At 27.4% G+C, this 12,106-nt stretch overlaps 1 protein-coding gene across 1 annotated transcript; it reads left to right on the forward strand.

Annotated features, from left to right (window-relative positions):
* Positions 1-8,774: 8,774 nt before the first annotated feature.
* On the forward strand, positions 8,775-11,390 carry LOC107024139 (BTB/POZ domain-containing protein At1g55760). Its single transcript, XM_015225045.1, has 4 exons — positions 8,775-9,256; positions 9,527-9,672; positions 9,766-9,884; positions 10,456-11,390. Exons 1-4 carry the CDS (start codon positions 9,138-9,140, stop codon positions 11,056-11,058), a joined length of 987 nt encoding a protein of 328 aa, XP_015080531.1. The 5' UTR covers positions 8,775-9,137; the 3' UTR covers positions 11,059-11,390.
* The last annotated feature ends 716 nt before the right edge of the window (positions 11,391-12,106 follow it).

Below are 12,106 nucleotides of genomic sequence, written 5' to 3' on the forward strand. Positions count from 1 at the left end.
ATTATTATTATTATTATTATTATTATGTGAATGAATGAAGATGAAAAGTTATACAGTTTTATTTTTATGTAATTTTTTTATCAAGTTCTAATTAATATTTCAATTTTTGTCACAGTTGAAAAATATAATATTGCACATGATACATTTCTTATAGCTATTGCATATTGATGCCCCTAAAAAATATATGATGTAGTTTATCATATTAAAAAATAGTCATAGACTAAACAAAAAATAAATTAATCTTTTTTTAGTACTTTTAAAAAATTTAATGAATAAATAAATTATTTAATGAAAAGAATGAAGAAATTTTTTTCCCTTAGTCACATTAATAATACTAAAACTAAAAAAGTGTAATTTATTTAACTTCTCTTAATTATTGAAAATGAGATACATAAAAAAAAAAGTGATGTGACATTTATCTTCTCTTTGTTGACCTTTTTTCTTATTTAAATTAATTAATTTTTTGTAAAAGTAATTTACTCAATTAATTAAAAATAATTTTTATTAATAGAGAAACATTTACAACAAAAACTTTTCACATACTACAGGAGTAAATAATAATCATCCATAACTCACATCTTTCTAATTTCCAATCCTAATAGATTAATTTTCCACTTTCTTTTCCTTTTTTTTTGACCTTCTTCTGATTATAATTTCAGAATAACAATTTCAAAAAAATATTTTAAGTTATTTTCTCTTTATTATTTACTTACAATCAATATATCTATTTACATATAAAGATAGAATGTTAGAAATAAATGAGATGATGTAGTACATTTCTATCATCTCCGATCACATTTATCTTTTCTCTAAATTATTTAGGATGTTTTTTTATTTTTCTTCACCAGTGTGATATTGTAAAATATATTTTTAAAATTTCCTCTTCAAATAATTACTTAATAGTATTATTCTGCATAATTGACATTTTTTTTATATATGTAACTTTTATTTTTAATTGTTAATTAATAATATTCATGACTTCAAAACATTTCATGTGGATAACCCCCTAAAGTAATTAATGTGCAAGTTATATTATTTTTCTTATCTTACTTAGTTGCTACAAGCAACAAATTTAAAGAGATTTTCTATAGAGTTTTTGTATTTTATTAGTATTTTTAATTTTTTTATATATTATAAATTTATAAATGTTTATTAACAGTTTGGTGTATTGCAACTGTTGCTTTTTTTTTTCGTTCTGTAATAATAATTATTGTGTTGCTATTTTTTTTTAATATTGAATGTTTGCTTTTCATATTAGATTCATGTTAAATTTTAAAAAATTAAGTAGAGTATATTCTTAGTTGAAATGTAAATATGATACTCTTATTGAATTGCTTATGTAGTGTTGACATGATTTCTCAATATACCGAAGATGATTTTCACCAAAATAAAAGTCAACCTTTTATTATTTTACAAGCAATAGATTCTAAAAAATGTAATTATTTTAGATAAGACAATATGATAAGCATGACTTGAAATTAGTTGTATATTTCCACTCTTGGAATTTCATTCATATATATATATATATATGATATGTTTTCTAATTTATTAAATTATTGGTTATCAATTTATTTAGAGTAACTTTTTTCATTAATATTTTTTTATGAACGCTGTATAATTTAACTCCCTCCTAAAATATAATTTAGAATTTACTACAGCTGCATAAACAAAAAGAAAATCTCCATGAATTTATTTTTCTTTCTTTACATGTTTCTAAAGATAACATACCAAATAGATTATACGAAATCAACTATATTTAAAATACTAAAAGCATAGATAGTGAAAAACAAGTTGAAAAATATAACTTATAAGGTTCAATGATAATAATATTTGACTCAAAATATTTAAACAAAAAATTATTTATAAATCTAATGAGGTCCGCGCGAAGCGCGGATATGTTAACTAGTTAAATTAATAATTGTGAGGAGTTTGATAAGGCTAACCAAAAAAATTTTTATCAATTAATAAAGTTGTGTGATAATTAACTTTTATTAATTAGGCGGCCAATCAAATAATATTGTACTGAGTTATTTATAAAGTTTGTGTTAGACTATTTTTATTTAATTAAATGAATTTAAACAACAATAGTTACATACTCAATGAAAAAATCTTTGAAAGATCCTTTTAATTTGTTTTTCTTTTTATTTTAATATCAACATTAGAATTTAATTAATTAAATCTGAATTTCTATCGAAAACTATAAAAGTATTTGATCGCACAAATTATTAATCGTCTCAGCGTTGGTTGACGAAGGAAGACTTCTTCTACAACATCTCAATTGGTACATATATTCCACTAATTTTAGGCTAAAAAGTCAAAATATTCCTTTGTAAATAAAAGAATATATTTTGTAGTACAACACAATCTAAAAAACTATTAAAATGTATTTAAATATACTTTAACATTTCACAAAATTATTTAAAATTAAATTGGACATTTAAATTTAAGGAAATTATAGAAAAATGATTTGTGTTCATCACACGCCGTAATTTTTTTTATAATAAAATCATCAAAAATATTATTAACGATCTAAATTTCAACATAAAAAATTAGCTTGTGGAATCAACAAGCTGTAATTTATAATCTTATCCAATTTTAAACAATAGCAGACTTGTACTAGTTGAACAAAGAATATATCCATCAAATATATAAATATTTTACACAATAAATTAAAGAATAAAATATATAAGAAAATTATCATGGAATAAAGAATATCCTCTTTGACAACATCAACATTAATATCAACGTGGATCAACTTCACAACTTCTTAGAATTGAATATTTAATAATTCATGTCCCTTTTTAAGCACAAATCGATATATATATATATATATATATATATATATATATATTCGTCATAACTAAGGAGACATTTGGTGGCAATTATTTTTTTTCTTTTAACGACAATTGAATTAATGTTATTGTTTAGAGTTACCAAAGTCTTTGCGTCATTTATATAGAGTGGTGATTATAAATACACTTATTAATTATTGGCGCTATATATAATATAGAGACAATTATATCATTGTAACTAAAATTTCTAATTAGAGATTATTTTTTTAACCAGTTAGTTAAATGTGTAATTTGGCCCTTTATGAAAAAAAAAATTCTTTTATATTATGACCTTTTTCTTTACCAGTGGGCTAAATGTGTAACTATGATCGATAAACGGTGATCACAAAATGCAGGCCTAAAGAACATTGAAATACATGGGCTGGTCCAAATGAAATAAAATACAGCCCAATAATATGGGCTTTTGTAAGCTTCTTAGAGGCCCAGATACAGTAAATTACGATGAAATTCGAAATACATACTAATTTGTCGTGGATATAATTTTAAATTTTGATTTCCAATCATATTAAAATTTTTAATTAGATGAAAGTTTGTTCGAGGTCCGAATTTAGGTTTGGTCAGTTCTCAACTTCATATTTTTGGGCGGAAGTTATCAAACTTCATCTTAAAGGTTTGGATTTGTGAATGATCAAGCTTAACTTCAGATATTCGAGTTTAAAGTTTAAATTATTGTAATAATTATACTTGACTTGTTCAAATTCATACCTGAACTATTGAAATTTAAAATTTGAGATCTTAATTACAAAGTATAGTACTTATAATAACATTATTTGTCTTGTAATATGTCAAAACATTAGCATAAAAAGTGGGTAATTGTCTTGTCCACATGTACTATAATTGATTACTTGTAATAGTATCTTGATTTCTTGTTATCCCTTTCAACTGAAATTTAATGTCATGAATAGTAGAGTGGACACTTGGTGTTTCTCAATTCTTGTCCACCCTACAACAATTTGACTTCACGATGAGCTTTGTTGTTTCTTTGGTCCTTATTTTTATGATCACAATTTTATATTCTAATATTTTTTTTAAAACTGTTCGGAAAAACAATATTTTTGAGTAGGAACTGAAAGGTTCATTTGAAACGATCTTTCTACCACAAACTGAAGGTTGTTTAATGAACGAATCAAAGAAAGAGAAAATGACCGACTTCTTCACAAATGACAGGCTTCTACCACATGTGCTCTTCAACGAGATCTTTTTTCATATTCAACGCTCAAATCAAGATCTCTAGCTAAGACCGGAAGAATCATATTCATCCCATCACATTACTCGAATATTGTTTTTTTTTAGAAGAGGTTGTTTGGAGGGGGGATTCGTGGGTCAAATAATCCCTGATAAAGACGACTTTGCATTCAACAGGACTCAAATTTGATACCATAAATCCTTATTGTATGTCAAACACATGAACACAACTCTTGAATTTTCAAGTAATTGCCACTAGCAATATAGTGGGCTTGATAGTTCATGGGACATTAGTAGGAACCAAAATCAAAAGTCATTAGTGATGAGTTGCTATCGTTGAAACATAACAGAATTTTTAAGCAAATGAAAACTAGCCATGTTATAATGGTGCTAAGACTTGATATTTGGATCATAGTGGACAAATAATCAATGATCAACTGTATATTCTTGGACTAAGTATCCACTAATTAGAATTCAACATTGATTAATCAACTCTATTAACATCCTTTGTCTAAGTATCCACTAATTTTCTTGTATTCAACATCTACCTTCTAATTAAGGCTATGAGATTGACCAAAATAAAAGTTGCCCAAATTATGAAAAAACAACTTGTAATTAGGAAGGCCATTATGAATTACACCATGAAGTAGTCATTAAACCTATATCTTAAACATCAACACTAGCTAAAATTATCTTAGTTCCATGATGTAAATTAATTATTACCATATTTTTTTTTATTTTTTAAAAAAACTATTTGTTTGTTGATATTCCACAACAACCAATGATGACTTTTTTCCTCCTGTATTAATTAGAGTACAAGTGATGGAAAATTTTATATTTATCTTATCTGTTTTTGTGGTTGAACAACCAACTAATATCAACTTGATTATAACTAATTATTACAATATTTTTATTATAGATAATAATATGGTGTAATTTTACGTATCAGGTCAAAAAAGGATAGTGAATAATCGACTTTTTTTATATCTTGAAAGATTTCTATACACCCTTAACTTAAGGATAATTATATCAAAATAATTCGAAAAAGAGAATGAAGAAGTCACAACAAAATAAGGTTACAAATTTTCTATGTATATATTTGTGGTTGAATGAAAACAATGTAAGTCACTATGATTTTAATCAAATAATTAACCACAACATCCCAAGTTACTGAAAATATATTCGATACAACATTAACTCTCTAACATTTGGTAAAAAATAAATTTGTTGTTAGTCTGATGGTGAATAAATCTAACTCATCATTAAATAAAATTAATTAACCGTATATTTTTATTTAGAGATGGAAATTATCATTTGCTAATTTATATTTTTAATGATTTTTTTGTAGTAGGACAATGTCTGCATACACTTCTTATGAATGCAAGAGTAGACATTCGGAGAAAACTTATTGAATTCTCCGCTAACAATATATATTTATGACATTCAATATATGAATAACATGTAAATCATGTAACGAAAAGAAATAATTTATAAATCAATTACATATTACGTACATCATATTTAATTTTCAACTAGTAAAGAAATCGATATAAGCAAATTCAGAATCTAGAGTCATCTGTAATTCAAAACTATAATAATCTCTCATTTGAACTTTATATATAATTTATATTAAATCAATGAATATAATATCTAAACATTTGATACAAGTTGTCTTAAACTATATCATTACTATAAACAAAGAATTGACAGTGAAAAATAAGTGGAAGTTGAGATATGTATATATATATATAAAGATTGCTTGTAAGATTCTAATAAAAAGATGCATTATATTGCCCCCACACAACATAAAATAAGATACCTCTCTTGTCATGTTGGCATTGCTCTTCCAATAAAAAGATTGCTTGTAAGATTCTAATGAAGAAGATCCTTTTGATCATTACCCCCACCTCATACTTTTCTTTTGCATCTCCATCAAGTTTGCATCATTCTTAATGTTAATTAAACTTTGTTTTAAGTATAAACATATTCAGATTCATGTCGTAAAAAGTTCATTAGATAAAAAATAGTTTTCATAAAAATTTGTTTCGAGTTTGGATTTGAAGTTTGATTAAAAATAAAAGAGTTTTTATTCATTTTATCACAATCCTCCGTAAAAAAAATCTAGAGTTAAGTATGATTGGAGTCCACTTCCCCGATGAACAGTCTAATTAAATTGAGTGTGTTAATAATTAATAATACTCAATATACGTTATTGTCAAATCCAATTCATTTAAAAGTTCGATTGATATATAATCAAAATTGATCAGAAAAGATTGAATCATAGTTAAAAAAAATGCAAGTAATTTTTTTATGACCACTCTAGTTCTTTTACATATATTTCGACTAATTTTATTATTATCTTCCATCAGTAATAGATATCAGATAATTCTATCCATCACGATTAGGATATACATATATAAAATTTTATGTGACATGAATTTAAGTTGATCAAAACTTCAACGCGAATATCAAATCCGGAACGGAGGATAAAATAAAGAAATATGTATGTGTTGATTAATGAGATTGTCAAATACACATACCTACATGGGTTTACGTGTCACTACTTCTATTGTACGTCAAAAGTTTGTTTCTTTCTTTCCAGACATTTAGGGGACCATAAAAGATATTTAAATGTTAATAATTTTTTTGTTTTAAAAAAAATGAATTTTAATACAATTGATGGTATGCTTTGGAGGTCATTTGAGATGAAAAATCATAGTGGTGAATAATAATTAAACTTTACAATAATATATTTCTTTTTTAAGTATAGTATATATTTGAAGAAAACTTAAAGTGTCACTTTTAATGTACCAAATATTCTAAGTTTTTCAACAACTTCTATGTGAAAAATTCAACTTTATTTTAAATTAAAGTACGATAAATTGACTAAGGAAAATGACGAATGGTTTAATTTGTTTTGACTATATTAATTCAATTTATAATTTTTACTTAATTAATTCTTTCAGTGAGCTCGTTTATATTATCAATTTCAAATTTAAATGATAAAAAAGATTATCGAAAATTTATCAAAAAATAATCTTCATATAAATAAGACTCTGGTTTTTTACTTTCCCAAAAGCACTTTATATTTACATAAATTTCTCTAAATTTGTTTCATTATTTTTTTAATTTCAAATATTTAGAAGACATAATCAATCATAGTTATACAATTAAGTATTCGTTAACTTATGGTAATTCTTCTTTATTTGGGTCGAGAAACGTTAATATTTTTTGCAATTCTTAAATTTTATTAAATTAATGAATAAAAAATTATATTAAAGACGTCTGGAAATTTTCTTCAATATTTTAACGAGATAGTGATGTTTGTAAAAAGAAAAAAAAATCATAGACCCAAATATCTGACCAATCATTATAATATTTTTTGGCAACAATCAATTAACGAAAACTAAAACTCTTTATATATATATATATATATATGCTTCTAAAGACTTCAACAACATTCGATTCAAGAACAATTAACTAATATCAATAAAAAAAAATAACACTCTTTATATATATATATAAGCGCTAAAAAAAGTATTTATTATAATAAGTTGAGATTTTGATTATACAAACAAATATTCAAACTATTCAACTCCAATATATGGACGATGATTATCAAATATAAAGTGAAATAAACTTTCCTTTTTAGAAACAATATAAGATAATTTTTTCAGACAAATTTTATATCAATTTTGACTTGTTGTTAATATTATTATATTCGTTATTGTTGAAGAATATATTTTTTAATTGAAACGTATTTAGAGCTAAATATAACTATGAAAATATAGCGCAACTTTACGTGACATTTGGCATAACTGTTTGCATGGGCCATAGTTGCATGATCTAACGTACCACCCAACCATAAGAAAAAAAAATACTTAAAAAATATTTTGTAGTCATAATCATTCGATTCGTCTGATTAATTCAAATTTTCATTATATTACATTTAATAAAAACGGAAAACACTTTAACAAGAATTTTTACATTTTGATTACACAAATATGAAATCACCCTCATCATTCCACACAATCTTCTTATATGATTTTGTACAATTCTCACTCCTAAATTATTTTTCGAGTTATATTAAGCTTATTTTTAGACTTATCTGATTTTTATTTCACCCAATACTGGACTCTAATATTATCATTCAATCGGATAGCAACCTGTGACAGTTTATTTTCTTACATAATTTTGATAATTTGTCATTTCTTTAGATAATTTTTTTTAATGATACTAGACGCAAAGTAATTATGCAAAATTGTAAATTCCCACAAAGAAAGGAATAAAATAACTAAAAATTAGAAATATTGCAAACAAAAGCAAAGATACTTTGCTTGAAAGAACCAAAATTAAGCATTCTCTTACTTTTCTAAGAATTTACACATGCCCCTTATCTACACTCCAACAAATATCTATACAAAAATTAAATTAAAAAATAAATAACAAGATCAATGCAATACAAAGTTTTTCACAAAATCTTCAACTCATAGTATACTACAAACTCAAATTTAAATTTCAAAAATTATAATCTCAAAATAATCTAGTCAGTAAATCGAATAAAATTTTGCACTCCTAATATATACAGACTCATTTGATATGCGAGATAAAATAAGATATATTAAAATTTAATCTAAACATATCAATTTATCTCAAAAATTTAACCTCAAAATAATTTAATTGGTGAATCAAATTATGCTAATATTATATAAAGAGAGTAACAATCATCCCTGAAGTGTAGTTTAAGCCAAACAAATCACCCAAAAGAAAAGAATAAAAAACCTTTCTTTTTCTCCCAATTTTTTCTCAAAACAAAACCAAAACCTCTCTGCAAAACTTCACTATCAATGGCGTAAAGCAATATCAAAAGACCCTCTTGCGTGTCCAAAATCTTTACACAATTGGGGCCATACCCACAAGAAAAGAAAAAAAAAAACTTAAAAGATACCTATTTACAGTGGAAGTAGAAGCATTTAAAAATTGATTTGTGTATGAGGAATATAGAGAAAAAAAGCAAAGCTGGGAAAGCACGGAGATTTATTGTTGGAAGGTTTATTCGATTGTATCCATGAAATCACGTCGGCGCTTGTGTTTTCGAAGATGAGTGATTCTGCTTATCGCGTTGATACTACTTCTCGTCTTGCTCAATGGCGAATCGACAATTTGGCTTCTTGTACTTATCGCAAATCAGATCCTTTCAAGATCGGAAAATGGAATTGGTCAGTATTTTTTTCGTATTCAAAATCCACCAATTTATTGAATTTGTAGCTCCACCTCTGTTTTTCTGTTTTTAATGCCTAAAATTAGCTGCAACGATAACATATTCAGTATAATTCTACGAGTAGGGTTTTGAAAATGATAGAGTGTTCTAACTCGTAGAGATAGAAAAATTGTTTATGATAGAAAAAGGGGAGATAGTGTAATTGAATGAGGTTTGGAGGAGTGTATGTTATGTTGATTGAATTTTTTTTTTTTGTTTGATTGTGAAGGCATTTAGCTGTGGAGAAGAACAGGACATTGTCTATTAAATTATATCCAGAGATATCAAATTTCACAAGAGAGAATCCTCCAATTGCATCTTTTATTATTAGATTAATCTCGTCGTTGGGAGATCGCCAGACTTTGATTCACCCTGGTAAAATTGTCTTAAAATTCATCAATCTTTTTTATGTGTTTTTGTGATTAAAGCTGTCTTCTTTTTTGTGTTGGTTTTTTTTGACATTTGTAGAAGTTGTAGACAAGCAACTCAAGAGTAGCGAAGACTTTGTTTGGCCTATTGAAATCCCCTTAACCGGGAAGTTCATCATTGACGTTGAATTCCTTGATCTGAAGACTGCAACGCCTAATGTACTGTTTCCTCGTCTTTTTCAGTTATTACTATGTTAATCTATGTTCATATATTCATATTATCGAGCATGTTTTTCTTAATATAATGGCGTAAACAATTCTTTTGATACACAAAAACTTAATTTTGGATGCATCATAGTTAATTGACTTTCTATGAGAAAAATCAATAGTTGAGTGACTCTCTAAGAAAAGAACTCATAACGTATAGTTAAGTGACCATCTGAGATATTATCTCATTAGATTTTTCCAATCAAATATAATGTCAGAGGTGGATCCAACCATCAGTTCACGGGTTCTGCAGAACCCAGTGTCTTGGTGTCTAATACTGTATATGTCGAAAATCAAGTAGATAGAGTTAGATTATACTTTTCAGAACTCACAATGTCTTGATTGTGGATTAGCCACGTACCGCCTAACGTGGTGTTCTGCTCCACGAGTAAGGATAAAGTTTGTTCAATGGATGAGATGTTTCTAATGTTACATTTCAGAACTCTAACCATGTGGAAACTTATGCGTGGAAGATTACTGTAGTGTTTCTCATTCATGTTCATTGTATTTTGTTAACTGACAGAGTGGGGAGCTGTGCTCAATCTGGGCTGAAGGATTAACCGAGAAACAATCGAATGCAACTGCTCTGTCATCACTTGGCCGGATGTTGTCTGAGAGCATTCACACGGACATCATAATCAATGCTTCAGATGGAAGCATTGGAGCGCATCGTGCAGTTCTTGCTGCAAGGTCACCTGTCTTCCGAAGCATGTTCTCCCATGACCTCAAAGAGAAAGAATTATCTGCTATAAACATCTCCGACATGTCAATAGAAGCTTGCCAATGCTTTCTGAATTACATTTATGGGAACATAGAAAATGAACAATTTTTAACCCATCGACTGTCCTTGCTTCAAGCAGCTGATAAGTACGACCTCTCAGATTTAAAGGAGGCATGTCATGAAAGTCTACTGGAAGACATTGACGCCAAGAATGTTCTTGAGAGGCTCCAAACTGCTTCTCTTTATCAACTACCGAACCTGAAGGCCTGTTGTATGAGATATCTCGTGAGGTTTGGTAAAATATTCGATATAAGAGATGATTTCACTGCATTTCTGCAATATGCAGACAGAGAAATCATTGGTGAAATCTTCCACGAAGTTCTTGCTGCTTGGAAAGGATTCTGATGTATTTTCCGAGCTAAGGGGGGAAAGTTGAACAGGGCAAAGTTCCTGCTGCTTGATTGATTCAGTATTGCTTACCAGATGAGTGTGTAAACATATGTTTACTGGGCAATATTCTTTGGTTTGTGTATACTCAATCTTGTTCATAAATTTGATTTTACTGAAACATATGTTACCATTGGGCTTATGAACGTCGATATCATTGTGATATTTTTAAGATTATCAATAGCATGTCGAAATGATTTGTATGAATGTGTGTAGTACATGTGATGTGTACTTGTCATTTGTTAAGAATTGAATTGTGATGTGATAGATGAAATATTTCTTACCCTTAATCAGTGGTTTCAGCTTCTAAGAAATAAAAAAACTCCTCTCGAGGAGCGGTTAGTGAATTTCAGATACTAGATGAAAACTTTCACTAGTGTCCATGCCTTTGGCTTTTGTTATGGATTTGATAACCTTTATTTCCTTACTGATGATTGAGTTAGTTAGCATTTGTGGAATTGTACTAGCTTAGCCGATTGGCTACTTGAACTTTCACTTTGTTGGTGAGAGTTCGATTGTCCACTTTGTAATCCTCTTCCCCTGCCCTCAGTTGTTGTTTTTTTGTTTTGAAAAGGATAGTTAGCATTTAAGAAATCATGGTGAGTCATTACTTAAGAAAGGTTTGTTGAAGATGATGTAACAAACTAAGCAATGTAACTTTGCCTTACCAGAAGGTTAACAGTCAATATCAAGGCATACCTTCCAGTGAAGCAACCTTTTTATATAATACAACACATACATCAGATTCTTGATTTCTTTGTGATATGTTTAACTTTCAGTAAAAGCTATATCTAAACATGTCTCTATGGCGTTCGAGTATTCAATAGGTATATCCCTAGTTTGGAATATCTAAAATCAAACAAGTTTAAGGGATCGTCTATGTGTTCAGTTTTTTTCTTAATTTAAAAACATGTCATATGATATGAGGATGACGTATTTCTGAGGTTAAATGAATCAAGTGATATATTTAAGGACTAAGGAGTCATTTTTTTTGGGGGGGGGGGGG

The sequence above is a fragment of the Solanum pennellii genome, chromosome 7 (genome assembly GCF_001406875.1).
Source record: "Solanum pennellii chromosome 7, SPENNV200".
NCBI classification, from domain to species: Eukaryota; Viridiplantae; Streptophyta; class Magnoliopsida; order Solanales; family Solanaceae; genus Solanum; species Solanum pennellii.